The following is a 17669-nucleotide window of genomic DNA, read 5'->3' as shown; positions in this document are numbered from 1 at the left end:
CATAAGGAGAGAGGACAGGCTGGGGGAGTGACGAGGCAGGGAGGGACGTTCATTCCAGCAACAAAAGTTTGCCGAGCAGCTGAGAGCACGGAGCTTTGTGGCTGGCGTGCCCTGCGAGTTCTGGAGGGGAAGGAGGAGCTCGGGCCCGGCATCTCAGGGCTCTGCCTGGGCCTCCCGCCCACACTGGGAGGCTGTCCCAATTTGGTCAGGAGTCCCAAGGACAGGAAGAAGCTTGGGAGGGGGTGGGTGGCAGCAGGAGGAATGAGAAGGTTTTCTTTCAGAAACCAATAGGACCCCATGGTGGGTTTCCAGGCCCCTGACGGGACCTGTGTGTCCCTCAGTTGCTCTCCCTGTGCTCTGGTAGGGCAGGGGCAGGCACCCTTTTAGGTCTCAAAAAAAGAAAAACAGGAGTAAATGATGGGAGGAAAGGAGATACTGTGTACAGGCCACCTAGCACAATGCTGACTCTGTATGACATTAGCGATTCATTCCCGTGGAAGTTTCTGCTGTGCGAGCTGAGCGAATGCCACTTTCGCAGCGAGTTTAAACAGACAGACATGGAGTTCAGACAGACGGATACGGAGTTGGGGTAAAAACACTGGCAGCCCCCAAGCTGCACCCACAGCCTCAGAAGCCCACTTACCAAGACATGGACATAATGATGACGGGGAGCAAAAGCCACCAGTAATAGTCGCCTTTGTCCGAGAACACAGCCATCAGCAGCCCCACCAGCACCCCGTTGTAGCCCTGAAGTCCTGCAGCGATGGCCGATCTGGGGGGAAAGAGGGGGTGAGGGAAGTGGGGGCCCCCCAAGGCCTGGTGTAGGGGTGCTGCCATCTTGATTTCCTTCTGAGTCAGGCTTCTCTCAACTGGGGCCTGACACCACACACCTTCAAAGGGACGGCCCCTCCTCCCATTCCCCGACAGCATGCAGCAGTTACAAGTCACCAGGGAGTGGTTGTTTTTAGTCATTGGTGTCCTTATTTTGAGGGGTTTCTGAGCTGGGAGCCGGCAGCGAGGGGAGGGAAGGTGGCCATGGTCCCTGCAGGGAGTGACCTCCGGCCTCAGGCCGGGACCCTAGGTCTCCTGGAACTTACTTGTCCTGACTGAGGACGAGGGCCGTCAGTGTGGACACGACGGTGCCCAGGCAGCCCGAGATGGCCCACCAGGGGTTCTGGACGAAGAGGCCGAGGACGATGAGGACGCCGCTGAGGGGGTTGTTCACAAACATCACCTGGGATGTGCCCCGCAGGACCCAGTCCAGGAACTGGAACACGGGGGACTTGTCTGAAACGGAGCCGGGCAGGCGGTCAGCGCTCAGGCGCAGCAGCCCTGGGCCCCACCCCGGAGGGCGGGCGCAGGGTGGGAGGGAAGGCCCACGCCCACCCGCCCACCGTGGGTCTGCAGGGAGCCAGCCCCCTGCCGCCACCTGCCACAGAAGCGGGTAAACCCAGGAACCAAGAGGCCGCTCCACTGCGCAGAGAGCTAACTCTTCAGACCCGCTGCTCATTGGCTGTGGTCTCTGGGCTGTTTTTCACGCAGTGGGCGCCCTGAGCTACCTGTGTCCCCATGAGAATGGCATGCATTTTCAAGAAGATGGATCCGAAAGGAAAACTCCCATGCTGCACAGACGGCGTCACACCCATGGCCTGAGCTCTGGGGAAGTTGCTGAAGAGAACCTTCTGGAGTAGTAGACACCGTTCTCCTATGCGACACCCACGGGACAGACATTTTTCCTAGACGCTGGCTCCAGAGTCCCAGTGCCAAAACGCCTGGCTGCAGCCCTGTGATGGGCCACCTGGGAAGGCTAGCCTTCGTGCTCAGCATCGGCAGCTGTGCACTTCCAGGGACTGCAGCCTTGTCCCGAGGGACGCCAGTCGGTTCCCCTAGCAAAACTGCTGTCTTTGCAGACAGAGCTCAGTCTGGTCCGCAGAGAACTGCGGCGGAGTGTTTCCCAGAGGGACAATGGGAGGTGGCGTGTCGTCGCAGCCCCTTTACCTTTGAGCCCTTCTCCGCACTCCTTCATCTCTCCCGAGATATAACTGAGGGCTTTGCCGACCCTCCTCCTGCAGGCCGCCGCGTAACCGCGGATCCAGGCAGTCCTGGCGCTGCCGGGGTCCGCCCTGATCTCTGCGCTCTCCTCCATGGGGTCCAGGTCCTGCCCAAGGACAAGACACGGGCAAGAAGCTCCTCAGTCTGTGTTTTTCACGCTGAGAAGTGGCCCAAGCTCAGACTTATGTTTGGCATTTAGTGACATTGCTATTTAATCATCTCCATGTTTCTGGAGACTAGAATATCTTTGGTTTCATTGTGTCACCTCAGTTAAGATGAACAACAGCCTTGAAATACAACACAGTAGCTTCATTCTCTTTCTGTGGGTGAGGGCTCAGGCATGGAGAGGCTGTCTCATGGCAGACATCAAGGTCGAACGGTAGCATTGGGATTTAACCACAGGGCTTTAGATTCTTCTTCTTCTTTTTAAAAAAATATTACTTCCACCATACCACATGCTTTCCAGAAGAAAGCATCCCTCCCCAGAATTAAAGTGCAACTCCCCATAAAATTAAACATGTAAAGATTCTGTTTTTGAAAATTGGCTGTATCTCGTTCCCTAAATGCGTACATGCTGGATTTGGAGGAAGGTGGGTAATAAAGAATTCAAATAAAAAGGAATATGAGACTTTACAAAGTAAACTGTGAAAAACTGACATTTTTATCCCAAGTAATTACATTTCTGGAGACACGAATTCAAGAAAGTTTGCCCAAACTGGAGAACGCCTTTCCCGGACCTCGGGCCCCTCGTCTGGCGCCACAGGCTCTGCGACACGGGGTGCTGCCCCAGGTCCGGGCCCCAGGCTACTCACCAGCAACTCGAGAGTGGGCTTCCGGTACTGGTAGGGGAAAGGGTCTTTGGTCTGTCTCTCCTGGTGGTCACCTTTCCCAAACACTGGAGTTGGAGGGGAAAAAAAAATCATCAGTTAGGACACCTCTACCCTGACACAGAGCAGCGAACTTCTTGGGAGGCTGGCGTTGGAATATCTCTTTCCTGTCCCACTGGAGGAAGCCCAGGGCCTTGGCACCTGGCAGCTGGAAGCCCCCCGCCCTTTTTTTTCTTTTGCTGGTTATGAGCCCATTTGGGCTCTCCTTTTGGGGGGGGGAAATGCACATCCTCATGGACACATTTTACAGGAGTTTAAGGAGTCTAGAGATTCGACTGACCTTTAGTTAACAAACTCTGATTTAGCTCAATCCTTGTATTTTTTAGATGAGGAAACAGTGACTTGTCTGTGATTCCCCAAATCAGGGTTCTTTCTCGTACACCACATGCACAACTGGTAGGTGTGCAAAGAAAGGGACTTGGACACTATTGCTCATAGAGTGTTAACTGCCCAAGCCATGCAAGGTCTGCTTGCACTTGCCTATGACTCTCCCCAACTGGATGACCATGGGCTGTTTGGGTCTCTTTTTTGGTTGTACACCTTGGAATTTGGGGCATTTTAGCAGCAAATGGCTGGTTGAAATAAGGGATATCCATGTCATTACTGGAAATTGATTTTGGCATGTCCTTGTAATTCTAAAAAAAACCCCTGGGAAGTGGCTGCAAACATATTTTTTATTGTCACCAGATAATTTATTTTTAAAGATGGCCAATTTCAGTAGGGTTTTATACATGGTAAAAGAATTTAGGACCCTTGAAATTTCGGTCTTGATGCTCTGGTTCCCTCTTGTGGTCAAGTGTGAGAATAGCAGGCTGGGCTCTGAACGCCTGGTATTTTCACACTAAATAGGCAGCTCCCAGTCAGGATGCTTTCCTGAGTCTTCAGAGTGCCCAGCCACTGGAAGGACTGCATCCAAGACACCGTGTTCCCACTCTTGAAGGGGAAGGGTCTGCAGATTCACTGTGGTTAGGAAGTTGCACTTTGCAGGCGAAACAAGTTCCTGTTTGGAAGCTTAGAAAGGGAGAGTAGGAAGCAAAGAGGATTCCTGCAGGCTTTGAGGCCATTGTGTAAGGTATCCTAATGGACCCACTGCTTCTGTCTGAAGCTCCCCTCGGCCTGCCAGCTCTTCAGCAATTGTGAACGAGCTTCACCTCCCAAGCTCCTTTGCACGGAGCTCTCTGTTAGGCCCTCCCCACCCCAGCCCCGTACCACTACCATTAGGAGGGTGCTTGGAGGGGGGTTATTAACTCTCTGAGGAGACCCATCCTCTCTTCCACACTGAGCTCAGGGCCGCTGACAAATACAAACTCCCGGGCCACAGTGGCCCTTGAAATATCCTGATGTTCTCTCCAGCTTGTGTGATGTTTTTCCACAACACCCCGGGCCCATTTCTCTGGGTTGGCCACTTTGGATATGAAAGGACGTGGCTCAGATGACCTGGAGCAAGGAAGCCACTTCTGGGAAGCAGGTGGTGTTGTAGAAAGGGCAGAAGCCAGGAATCTGTTTTGCCCCTTGCAGTGCCCCTTGCCAGGTGGGGGACTCTGGGCAAGTCAGCCGTCCTCTCTGGGGCTTGGGGGACCGAATCATATGGTCTCTCTTCCCTGGCTTTTTGCGAGGCTGCTCCAGCCTTCCAGTAGGTTGGGGAGACCCTCCAACCTTGCCCCCCAGCTCCTTCCTCTTTGATAGAATGTGTCCTCAGCTAAATCCAATTTTCTGGCTCCCTCACTGGCTTGGCTTTGGCTTCTTCCCTCTGGACCCCAGTCTTGGCCTTTGGGAGCCCCTTCCCCTCCCTGCCTCTCCCCTTCTTCCCTTGGCCTTGGCACTCCCACCTCTGCAGCACTGAACTCTCGGCATCTCTAGCCTCCCAGACCAGTGGTTTGTGGCCCGGCAGCAAACAATCTCATGGAGAGCCTTGAAAGATCCTTAAGCCCACCCAGCTTGCTCCCTAGAAGAATTAAAGTAGAGTCTTCCAGGAGGGGATGCAAGCGACTCCAGTGGGCAGCCAAGTTTGAGCCCTCCTGGCCTTGACCTACACAGTCCACTGCCTGTTTATTTCACCAGCTCAGGAAAGTCTCCTACACATGGGGACCTGTGGCTGGGGTCAGAGGTTGTCCAGGATAAGAAGGAGCCTGATGCCCAGGGTCCTCCCCGCTGCCCTGTGAAGCAGGTGCTGCCATCGTCCTCAGTTCAGAGATGAGTAAATCAAGGGCCCGAGAGTGGGGGGAGGAAGTGCACACCTTTGCTCCTCCTCCGAATGGATGACCACTCGATGTGGAACACACTCCTGCGCTTGGGGAGCACGGCCTCTGAGCCCTCATCGGCCTCGGGGCTTGTCCTGACTGGTGGCTCCCCGCTGCCGCCTACCGGGGGGCAAAACGGCACAGGTCAGTCTCCCACCCTGCTCGTACCCCGTGAGTGCCAAGCAGAGAACGCAGGAAAAATCACAGGCAGAAGCTGGAAAAGAAAGAGCCGTGTGGTCTGAAGCTGCAGTGGTTACTGCCTCCGTGTCTGCTAACTATCTGTCTTCTCCATTCCTCCAGTTAAAGCTTCCGCTCCTTTCCCCGCCCACGCCAGGCCACAGACACCTATCTGTGTTAAGAGACCACTAGCTAGTCTGCCTGTTTCTCCAGGAGGGAACTAGCCTAAAGCTCATTTCGCCTGACCTTGGACTGGCCAGGTGGGCCGACCCTAGCTGGCTGCCTATTTCTGTCCTTCAGCAGGTGCCTTGGTTTCCCTCTGTGGCAGGGAATATTTGTGGGGAGCCCCTCAACGCTGGCTGCACATTAGAATCACATAGGTGCTTTAAAAATGCCCGAACCCCACCCCAGACCAACTTAGGGAATTAAAGTTTTTAAATGCTCGTAGCATTTAGAAGATGGCTGGGATGGACCGCCCAGGCCGAGAATCGCTGATCTGGGTTCTTGCTGCGCCCAGTGCGGTCCCCGGACTGGCGTCACCTGGGAGCTCGTTAGAGGTGCAGACGCTCAGGTTCCACCCAGACCGATAAAACCAGAGCCTGTATGTCACCCAGATTGCTGTGTGCGTTAGCTGTGACAAGCACCCATCGACGGGGCAGTGAGGGTCCCGAGTCTGGGACCAGCCACAGGAGACCCTCTGCTGCACCTTGTGCTTTCACATTTGCACACGAGGGGAGCGCGGAGCACCCTCGCCCCTCGGAACAGGGTTTCTCCGGGTGTGTGGTCCCAGAACCGACAGCGTCACGTCCCCTCAGTGGCTTGTTAACATGCGTGCTCCCGTGCCCACCCAGGTCTGTTAGCTGGCGTATTTGTTGGTCCCGAGGCAGTTTTAATGCAGTGTTTTAATGCAGTTTTAACACATTCTGCCTGGGGTTCCAACGCATGTGAGAGCTAGACATCCCGTGGCTGCCAGGAGTAGTGGAGAGCATTCACACCGCTGTTAGGTCTGGGCACTTTCTAAGTTGACTCACTTGGCCCTTTTAGTAGTACCTTTAAACTGTCGGAGCAGGCAGTGTCATCTCCAAAAGATGGGAAACAAAGGCCCTGAATCATTTCTGAAGCAACTATAGACAGCGAGTTGTGCAACTCTCAACCCTTGGTCCTTCTGTCCACATCTTTGTTGCCCGGAGTCTGGTTTGCAGACCAGCTTCACGGACGTCAGAGGGGGCTTGCTTGAAATGCAGACTCTCGGGCTCTACCCCAGACTAATCAAATTGGAATCCGTTTTTTTTAGACAAGATTTTCTCGCTGACTTGTGCACACATCAAAGTTTGAAAGCACTGGTCTGAATCACACTGCTCACCTGGAAATGACTTTGGCAAAGCTCAGAATATGTCACGGCCAGCAACCACAGAGTATGTGGGACATGTGTGAGCAAGGACAGGGACTTGTCTGCACCCTCAAACTGCAAGGTCAAACATGCGACCCAGTCCCATCCCTCTTGGCTCAGGGCGAGGAAGGAGCTCCTGACTCAGCATCCTGTCGGTGGGTCAGCACTGAGCCACAGCTCCCGAGGCCGGAGAAGCCCTCTTGGCCCTGTGCTGCAGACACACCTGGAATGCCATCTCGCCCTGGGACCCCTCTGCAGATAGGGTTCATGCAAGGTGACAAGGACCAAGGGGCGGGGGGCAGGGGATCATCGCATCACCTGACAAAGCCGGGCATTTTCCCATAGCACCGACCCCTGTGCAGGTCTGCCTGGCTGGAAGGGCACCTCTGCCAGCCCGTGGCTCCTCGTTCCTTGTGTGCTAAGTGTCAGCCACCCCAGACACACCCTGGGCAGGCCAGTACTTTGACCAGAGCATCATAGACTCAGAACCGCATGGAGCTGCAAGACGATGCCTCCCAGAAGCAGAGAAATCAACTTGCCCACGTCACTCATCTGTCACAGGGCAGCCAGGAGCTGCACCCAGGTCTCCTGACTTCCAGCATGCTGCTCCACGGGCGGCTGTGGAGGGCCTGGCTCGCTGTTCACGCCCTGGCTTGGCAGGGCTCATGCTACTGTGAATTCCTGGTGCTGATGTCCCAGTCACAAGAGACAGAAACAAACAGCATTTCTCCTTCCTTTAACAACATTTCATTTTTTGTCCTTGTTTGGAATGAGTTGGGAGGTGGCACCAAGGATGACCCGACATAGTGCTGGTTCTGGTACTGGGCTGCTGGCACCAGACCCCCCGAGAGGGCAGCGGCCCCTCAAGACAGGCCGGCCAACAGAGAAGAATAACATGTGTGAACAGACGCCACAAAGGTTGGAGGTAAAGTAACATGTTTCCTGAGGATGCGAAAAAAACTTGAAGCTAAGGAAGGTCATAGTAATTTATTGCCACTGTTGGGACCTCATAGCTGGGTCTGGGGGCTCTGCCCACACCAGGCCCTACCTGGCTACCTAGCGGGCCAAGGGGGTTGCCCTCCCGGCCCAGCTTTGAGCGCCCTGCTGTGGCCCAGGGTGTGGGAAGCTCCGTCCTCAGGAACCTGCGGGAAGACCTCAGCCGCTGAGCAGCTCCACGGCATGCCTGCCTGTGTAGGAGCCGCTGCCCTCTCCTGCTCCGACAAGCCTTTTAGGTGCCCCTGGGCGTGCAGCTTCGCACCGGGGCCGTTCAGGACCATGTCAGGGGCACGGTCCCTGCCCTCGAGGGTTTCTGCCATCCGTGTTTTAACAGGCAAGGGTCCAACAATGCTTTCCTCCCGTTGACTGGGAGAAGGAAAGCACAGCTCTGAGCCATAACGACTCGCTTGGAAGCACTTTTTCTGGAGAGTCGTGTCCCGTAGCACTCACGCCCCTGCTGACTTCTAACTACAGAAAATGCCACCTGTTCTAATAACAGGGGGGAGACATACTGAGTACAAGAGCCCCGCCTGCCAAATACAGTTTTGAAGCTGCCAACAAGTTCTTTGAAAGGATCAAAACAACCTCAAGCCACAGATGACATCTTTCAGAAGGGGAAAAAGTGATCTAGTGGATCTCACTGAAAGTCAGCCTCAGCCTTCCCTCCAACAGGTCCCTTCCACTGTTCTGTCCACGAGCTCCCTTTCTCGGGTTCCACTAAATCCTGGAGGTGGATCGACACTGTCCTTGCATCACTTGCCATGTCCAACATATGGGGCACCTGGAACCCACCATGAGGACCGATTTGCCATCCCTTCCCAGCTTCCAGGTCTCCCATCCTTCCAGTCTGCTGTTTGCCAACACATCCACCTATCAGGGGGCCGTTCCTTACTATGCCAGTGTGACTTTTTTGCAATGACACATTGTATGTGATTTGACTTTTTAGGCATCCAATTCTATGTGGTGACACTTTGCCCACAATTTGGGCGTGTTTCTCTATGCGCAAATTGAGCTTTTTGCATCACTATGACTTGTCCTTTTAGGGTGTGTGTGAGATATGAGTGCCTGTGGGTGGTAAATGGGATGGTATCTTTTTCTGCACAGTTGTGTTTAGTTGACATTTTCAAAGATCATCCTATAACCTCTCAGAGGCCTTGAATGTCAGGACTGGAAAGGCCTGTGAGATTATCCAGCCCTCCCATTTTAAGGATGGGTACACTGAAGCTGAGAGGGATGGGGTGACTTACTGGGGTCCACACGGCTAGTGTCTCTCACCTCCCAGTCCACGACTCATTTCCCTAGACCTTCCTTCCCAGCAGAGGTTTGTTTTTGATCTGATAAGGTCCTCTACACTCCATTCTCTCTCCGTTGGGGCATTTGAGACAAACCCATAAGGCTTCCTGAGCCTTCCTGATACATCTGCACTGGGAAGTGGGTTGGGAGAGAGACACGCAGAGTGAAAGCGGAAGTTCCAACCTTTTAATTCACCTGTTTTTTAAAAAAGAAGGTGGGGTATGAATCACTGTCATCCTGTAATAAGTGAGGCCTCAACCCCAAAATAAATGCTTTAAACTCTCTTCCTCCCCACACAGCTCACTAGTTGGCCAACGGACTTGCCCACATTGTGTTTGGTTTTGCTTGTTTTTGGTGTCTTTGACTCACACCACAGAGAAGACACTCATGAGCATAAGTGAGTTGGTACCCCATTTAACCTCCAGACACCTTACGGTGACTCCATAATGAGGGTGTAGAGTACGACGGACAGAACAGGCTGTCTAGGCGACTCTTATCCGGTCTTCCTCCAGTGCGACCATGCACTCTCTCCCCCTGTCCCCACCCCAGGCTACAGCCTTAGAAGTGCATGTCTACCTTGTCAGCCACCCCGATTTTGATCTCCCCATTTTCCATCCATTCTGTGCTTCAACCACTAGACCATATCATTATGTCGCTCACATACTCGATACTCTACCTGGCTTCCTATTGCCAAGAGTGTGATGCCCAGGCTCCTCTGCCTGGCTTTCCAGACATTCCACAATCTGGCTAGGTTCACCATCCAGCTCTTCCTGCTCTTTCCCAACACACCCTGCCCTGGCACTCTGGCCCCGTTGCTGGCCCTCTATGTTTCCTTCCTCTTCCTGCCTAGCTCCTATCGACCTTTCGAGCTCTGCTTGATGTTCTCCTTCCTTCATGATGCCATCCTTGACTTATTGGGCCATATGGATCATTCCATTCTTTGGAGCCAGGTTTGACCTCCTGGTTTTGATGCTTTACCCCTGCCCCGTAGGTGTTTTACAGACAGTTGGAGCCTTCCCAAATGATATCAATAGATTTGCAGCATTTTTAATTTAAAGAAATTATGAATTATTTCATATCCCAAAAGGAGTAACAAAAGTTACTGAAACAAAACAAAACAAAACACAAAAGCCCACCTATGTATCATTACATCTGTGACACCCAGTGAAAGGCCAGTGGAAGTTTGGGGCCAAGGTGCACCAGCTTCTCTTGTGGTAACACTTCTGTACTCCCTTCCCCCATCCTTCTCCCCATGATCTATGGCAAACATAGCTAATTGATCATAACATGTTCCCTATACATTTCAATGCAGCCTCGGAACCCTTCTTAACACAGTGCTCCAGAAAATCAGTACCGATTAGTCAGAGTTGGCACTTGATGGTCCCCTTCTTTTCCCCCTCTGACCTTGAAGGAAGGCATGGATGAGGCAGAGGCCTGGCCTCAGGCACTTCCAAGCTTCGCAGGATAGTCTTTCATCAGCAAGTTCACCAAGGCTCATATCCCTTGGTGCCAGTTTTGGAGGAGGTCACATACCTTGTAAGGAGGTCCATTCTCTGATCAGGTAACTTCAGTGTCCTAGAATTTGTTCCTTAAGGTACAGAAACATCTTCCAGAAACATCCAGTTGCTGTAGCTACTCAGAATACGTCTACAGCAATCTAAGATGGCTGTGTAGGACAGGGCCACCAAGAACACAGGTTGTTGACCTGGGTGTTAAGATGCTTGTGGAGGCTGAGATGGTCTGGTTGTGTCAGCATGTCTGTGGAAGGGGTTTGGAGCTGAGGAGAGAGGCCTGGATGCCTGGACCAGGGTCCGCCGCACGGGAATCAGCAGGTAATGACTCCTGGGAGGAAGGTTTTCAAATCTACCTCTTTAACCTCCCACAGCTCAGCTCAACATGGTGCTGCCTTGGGAACCATTCTAATGCCAGAGCTGTGGAAAGGATGACACAACATTCGAAGGCTCATCCACTGGGCAGGTGTGGTAGTAAGGGGATTTGAGGGCTGATGAATGCTCTATTACCAGGTGAGCAAGAAGCACTCAGTGTTGTGAGTTAGGACACCTGGACATGTGTCCAGACTCCTGTTCTCTGGACAGGTCTCTGGACTGGTCCCTGGACAAGCTGTGGTTTCCTCATCCATAAAGGGAGGGCTTTGAACTATATAAAAAGAACTCTTCCAGTTTGAGGTCTTCAGAATCTAAACTCTCTTTAGCAAAGAGACAAACTCTTAGCAAAGTTTCCTGGCCTAAGCCTAGCCTTCCTCAGATGCCACAGCTCAACAGCAAAAAGGAACAGAGAGAGGTCAGCCTTTCTCTTTCCTCTTCCTTTGACAAGTCACATGGCTCTGCTGACTACAGGGGCCACCTGGTCCCTTTCTCTCCCCCCAGGACCTCTTACCTGCGCTCCTTTGGATGTCCTGTACACAGGGCTGGAGGGATCTAGGCCACTGAGATTTGGGAAGAAGCTGCGTTCTGATTGGGCGGTGTCTCTGGTCCTCAACTCCAGGCGATGGACTTCTCCCTAAATCCAAACCCCTTCACTGCCTTGAGCCCTCCAGCCCATCCTCTCGCCGACTTTCTGTAAATTCCCCCTTCATTTCTGAGCCTTATGCCTGGTGCATGCCTTCCAGTGGAGGAAGGGCACCATGGAGGGCAAGGGAGGGGAAAGACAAATGCTCTTGCGGCAGCTCGCCCACTCTCTCTCTGGCCTTCCAGACACAATATTACTCCCTCAACTCACCAGAGAACCCTGGCTCCGGCTGCCATGGTTCCCTGACCTGGTTCGATCAGGCAGGTTTCCTTTAAAGGGGCAGAGCCGGGGACTGTCTAGCAGTAGCTTTCTTGCCCTCCTTCAGGCACTGCCATCCAGTCGCTCTACTCATTAGAATTCCTGCTTCAGCATTTGCCTTTAAGGCAATCGTCTAAATGTTGTCTCCTCAGGAGGCCAGTTTGCCTTCCAACCTTAATAAACTCTCTCAGTACCCCATATAGGTAGGGCACAGGCTGGGGAACAGTATCGCCATCTGTATCTTGATGGAAATTTCTGTACAGCCCAATACTAGATGCTGTCTTTCTCGTTCTGTGGAAATTTTCAGACCTTTCCTCCTTCTGACTCCTGGGGACTCACTCACCATGGGACACTCTCAGAGCAGAAAAGGCATGACCTAACCCCCGCCTCCAGCAAGGACTCTGAGCTCTATATATTAACAAAGCCAGCCCTCCCAAGTCCCATGAGGCTGTGGGGTCTGATAGGCTGGAGTTTGGGGAGGGGGCCCAATCAAAACAGGTTTTGTTTGGCTTTGTGTTATGATGGGTCAAGCATCTCTCTGCCACCTTGGGATTGTGTACCCTTGTCCCCTCCCCCCGGCCCCCTCTATTCTGTGACAGAGGGTGAGGTGGCCTACCCACGTTCAGAAACAGAACCTCACACTGCAGGAATTAGCTACACCTGAGTAGACAAACTCCCCACTGACGTCAAACCCCCCACCCTCTGTGCCAGGTGTTTTGGAACTGCTAGAGAAGGGTCCTGATCACGGAGGGCCTTCAAAAGAAGGAAAGCAAACAAAGGTGGGGGTGGGAGAGGAACCTGGCAGGCCCCACATTCCAGGGACAGGTGCGGAACTGACTGCAGACCAGTTCCCTGCACAGGGAGCCCTCCCTTGGTGTTGCAAGCTCAGGGCCCATGGCTGTCTGCTGATGACATATTTTCTTGTTCCCCAGCTGGCTGGTCTCTTGGGTCATCCTGGATGCCCATCACTTGCCCTCTTGCTCTGGCCTCTACTGGGGGCTCCTGAAATTCTTGTGGTTCTGTCGCTCCAGCCCCCTAAACATCTGTACCAGAAGTAACAGGGGGATGCTACCCATGCAAATCACATAACCAATTTGAAGAGACAGGAAATGATTATTCCTGAGGAACCACCCAGGAAGTTCACACGCCATTCCATGAGCCAAATGGAACCGTGGTGCTTAGCAGTGTAGTGAGTACCAGTCACACATACTAGACATAGGGTGCGGCAGTCAAGTGCCCTCCTAGAAAGCAGAAACCAAGGTGGAATCTTGTCTCTGACAGGTCCTGTTGAAGACTGCAGCTCAGACACCAAAACTCTCTGAGAGATCTGTCTGTACCCTCAGATTAGTTCCTTGGAAGCTAGGTCAATCTGAATTCACTTTAGAACTAAGTTGGCAATGCTCACGGCTCTCCCCAACCCTACATCTTCAACATTGTAGAGGGAGGAGGTTGCACTGACCACTAGGAGCTAAACTCGGAGAAGTCCTATTCTCCCAGAGGAAGAGGCCAGAGTTCATGAGGAGTAAATGCAAGCTGGGCTAAAAGTTCTTTAAAGAGCTAATTCCTTTATTTCATCTGTTCCAGCAGCCTGTGTGGCTGTAGGAAGGGGCTGGATCTCCTAACGATCAATTCATGGAGTTTAAGAAGGACTTATTTGGCAAAATCCTTGCTTCCTGCCTTGGGACATTGGAAGCATGGGAAGTTCCCTATGGATTCACCTACTTTCTCTGAATGGCAAAAGGCAGGAAAAAGCAGGCACATCAAAAATAATCTCATAGAAATAAAAGCTTTTAAAGTTGCCAGATGAGACTAGGATTGATTGAGGAGAAATTATGGCCACCCTGAAATTACGAACCCCTAGTGGGCTTTAGATTGTAGCTGTCCCCAGCCCCTTACAGCCTTCAGGACCTAGAAAACCAGACTCCTAAAGGAAGCACATCGGCTTGATGTAGCCACAGATGCAGGCCAGGAAGATGGAGTATCTCGACGGGCAGGTCTCAGAGGGTTGACCTGAAGAAGAACCCCCTGAGAGGGGAGAGTGATAGGGAGGAGACGGTGAAGGACAGGGCACAGCTGAGTGATGTTGGTCCTACAGCTTGCATCCACTCACGCAACCATGTCGAGCATTCTGGTAAACTGACCAAATGCCTAACTGGTTAAGTTCTAGGGAAAGCTGTAAAGGCAACAATGGCATGTTTTGGGTACATTTGATCTCTGTGTTCTTAACTTTTTAAAAAGATTTTTTATTTGTTTTTAGAGAAAGGAGGAGGGAGGGAGAAAGAGAGGGAGAGAAATATCGATGTGCAAGAGAAACGTTGATTGATTGCCTCTCACACACCCTCAATGCAGGACCTGGCCTGCAGCCCAGGCATGTGTCCTGACTGGGAATCTAACTGACAGCCTTTCAATTTGCAGGACAATGCTCAACCCACTGAGCCACACCAGCCAAGGCTGTTCTGAACTTTTTGCCACCTCAGTGGTGTTGCCTCCTTATTCCTCTGTAGGAACTCAGGGCCACAGAATCACAGAAATTTGGAATTGGAAGAGAAAATCTATAGTGGTTAGCTAGTCTATGCCCACACAAAGCGAGCACCCCCAGCGGGCTTCCGGTTCCTGCTCCTGCACTGCCAGAGCAGGGAACTCAGGGTTGCACCAGACAGCCATTTCTTAGGCATCGTTCATGGTTAAAAAGCACCCTCTACACTAGTTCAGAGTCTGCCTGCTTATCACTCCCTCCTGGTGGGTCTTGTTCCATGTTTTGAAAGTAACTTTGAGTAAGTTGACTTATTCTTCCACGTGTTACCTCATACTGCAGACAGTCCCGGCCCCAGTCATTTCTCCTTTTCTCCAACCACAGGTGTCCAGCCTGCATCCCTTGGGCCGCATGCATCCCAGGATAGCTATGAACGTGGCCCAACACATAATTGTGAATTTAGTTAAAACATTATGAGATTTTTTTATGATTACATGTCGCAATGTATTTAATGTGTGGCCCAAGACCACTCTTCTTCTTCCAGTGTTGAACGGCAAAATGTTGGACACCCCTGCAAGCCACAGACAGCACCTTCATTATCATTCCTGATGGGACAAGGGGCCCCAGACCTTATTCATCCAGCTTGGCCTCATCTCAACATACCTTCCCCTGCTGAAGGCTCTCTTAAAATGTGCTACTCATTTTTTTCTTTGTATTCTCCCTCTTTTTTTCATTCAACCTATTCTCAGAAATTATTCCTCTAACCTAAGATGCAAATGACTAATCATGCTTACTGTGTTACCTTCCCAGAACTGTTTATATTTTAACAGGTTCAAAGCCTTCAACAGAAGGGAGTCTGGGAATGTTTGGGCAGCACATAATGGCAAGATAGAAGACAAGAGAAGGGTAGGCACAGAAGTTTCTAGGACCCTTAAAATCATGCTTGATACTTATTCTGAACAGAAGACAACCCAACCAGATAATTCACTCAAAATAGTAAAACTGGTGATGTTAACTCATGTGGCTCATGTAAATCTGTGGTGTGAGCCACCCCTCAGGGGAGACTTCTCACCTGGCCAGGAAAATCCTTATAAAATGAATTCCTTGAAGGCAAGAACTGGTCTGCTTCTTTCCCGGTTGGTTGTCCAGTCAGGGTCTGAGTAACACATTAATAGCTCCTCATACAATGCCTTCTGGATGAGTGAATGAATGAGGTCAGACCACAAGGCAGAGTTGCTAGGGGCTTGGCTCATGGGAGTGGGCAAGCCCTTGAGTTGCCGATACAGGGTCCCATTAATCATGGAACAAAGAGACTAGGCAGACGTCTGGGGCCACGGGTTATCCGAAGCTGTATCTGACTTACCAAGCAAGAGATTGACAACACTAAAAGAATAATATAAACACACACAGAGATTCAATTTTGGCTCCCATCCCAAAGATATTGTGGAATGAAAAGCATGATTTTTGAACTACAATATTCAACTTATCTGTTGAATTGAAGAAAAGACAGGTTACTGTTGGGATCTGAATCAGTGGTCTGGAGGATGGAACGGAAGAAATATCTCAAAGCAGAGCAATAATACAAGTGGAAAAAACTATGAGGGAGGTGAAGGACTTGGAGCAGAGATGAAGAGAACTGACATTAGCTATTCCAGAGCTTGGAAAAGGAAGAGGGGGAGGAAAAGCAATAATCAAACAAATGTTGGAACAAAAGCTGCTGAGCTGAAGAAAGACTTGGGTTTGTGGATGGAAAGGCAGTTTTGATGAGGAAAGACACACATGTAGGCTTAACCTTATAAAATCCCTGAACTCCAGAGATAAGGGGAAAATCTTACACCTTCTAGAAAGAGAGAACGGGTTGTTTACAAAAAGGAAAGGATGCGATTGACAGGAGATTTCTTATTTGCAACACTTGGAAACCGGAAAATGAAGGCACAAGAACTACAGACAACTCAGGGGAAAGGCTACAGTCCCAGGGCCCCACCCTCAGCTAGACTGTCATTCACTTACCAGGAGCAAGAAACTGTGGACAGGCAAACAGTCGGAGAACATGTCACCTGTACCCCGTCATATGTTATTTGAAGAAAATACTCAAGGAAGGGTCCTAAACAGGTAATTAGTGAGTGAGAACAAAGATCACAGACCAGGGGGAGGTGATGAATAGAGAAAACAGTGATGAAAAGTAACATGCCCAATCTAAAGAGGAAACTCCAAACGGACAATGATAGAACTGCTGGGAACGTGTAATACAGGGGTTAACTAATAATTCTTGTAAAAAAAAGAGGAAAATTGCAAAGGAAAGATTAAAAATGATAAAAATGATCTCAGCAAAATCTGGGGATGGGAAATACAAGAGAAGCAAGTGTTAGGGATGGGGGCCCTGGGGAGGAGAACAGTGACAGTAGTTTAAAGGTTTTTGTTCCTCAGGGTGAGGAAGGAGCATTAGACAAATGGGGTATCTTGTCAGGGTAAACTATTTGGCATCTTGTTTTTTAATATAATAATAGAGAAATATACTTCTGATTATGAGCATTGGGGAAGGGGCAGTAACCACTAATAGGCCAGATCTAGCTGGCTGCCTGTTTAATCAAGTCTTTTTGGGAACTCAACCACATTCATTCATTTAGATACCATCCAAGGCTATTTTTTTTTTTTTTGCTAATGGAATGGAATGAAATAGGAGACCCTCCAAATCAACAAAGGAAAGAAGAAAAAAAAAAGAATAGTAATTAACCTACTAAAATGAGAAAAATGAGAACAGTAAGGAAAACCAAAAAATAAATAGTAATATTCTCCAGGTCCATCCATGCTGCAGCAAAAGGTAAGAGTTCCTTCTTTTTCACTGCTGTGTATTCTCCATTGTGTAAATGGACCACAGCTTCTTTATCCACTCACCTGGTGATGGGCACTTAGGCCTGGAGAATATTATGCTAAGTGAAATAAGCCACTCAGTAAAGACAAATACCACATGATCTTACTGATATGTGGAATTTAATGAACAAAATTAACTAATGAACTAAATGGAAACAGAAACATAGATACATGGAACAGTCTGACAGCTGTTGGAGGGGAGTGGGGGGACTGGATGAAAGACGGTGAAGGGATTAGCCAAAGAACAAGGATGCATGGCCTATGGCCATGGACAAAGATAGAGGGATTGACTGAGAGAGGGGAGGGGGTGGGGCTGACGGGAGGTGGGCAAAGGAGAAGAAGCAGGGACAACTGTAATAGCATAAACAATAAAAAATAAATTAAAAAGCAATAAAAATAAAGTGGAAGAAATAAAACAAGCATATTCATTGCTACACTAAATATGAAAAGGTTAAATTGTTCTATTAAATTACAGAAACACCAAGATTAGGTTAAATAAAAAA

General features: G+C 50.5%; 1 protein-coding gene across 4 annotated transcripts in view; it reads right to left on the bottom strand.

Annotated features, from left to right (window-relative positions):
- SLC14A2 (solute carrier family 14 member 2) overlaps window positions 1–17669 on the bottom strand; it is a 397322-nt gene that overhangs the window by 9193 nt on the left and 370460 nt on the right. Inside the window, exons 1-7 of one of the 4 annotated variants that reach the window (XM_045849975.1) lie at window positions 12166–12204; window positions 11433–11555; window positions 5177–5299; window positions 2865–2947; window positions 1999–2158; window positions 1098–1287; window positions 644–772 (exon numbers count right to left, since the gene is read on the bottom strand). In XM_045849975.1, the coding sequence (XP_045705931.1) occupies window positions 644–772; window positions 1098–1287; window positions 1999–2146 (467 nt within the window). In that variant the 5' untranslated portion in view covers window positions 2147–2158; window positions 2865–2947; window positions 5177–5299; window positions 11433–11555; window positions 12166–12204. Of the gene's footprint in view, window positions 1–643; window positions 773–1097; window positions 1288–1998; window positions 2159–2864; window positions 2948–5176; window positions 5300–11432; window positions 11565–12165; window positions 12205–17669 lie in introns of those variants that run through there. The other 3 variants (XM_045849977.1, XM_045849976.1, XM_045849973.1) reach the window with 3 other exon arrangements.

This window comes from Phyllostomus hastatus, unplaced genomic scaffold, assembly GCF_019186645.2.
Source record: "Phyllostomus hastatus isolate PE091 unplaced genomic scaffold, TTU_PhHast_1.1 phas_contig_80, whole genome shotgun sequence".
Classification (NCBI taxonomy): domain Eukaryota; kingdom Metazoa; phylum Chordata; class Mammalia; order Chiroptera; family Phyllostomidae; genus Phyllostomus; species Phyllostomus hastatus.
Note: the sequence above shows the minus strand (reverse complement) of the source record. Positions and strands in the feature narration are given on the sequence as shown.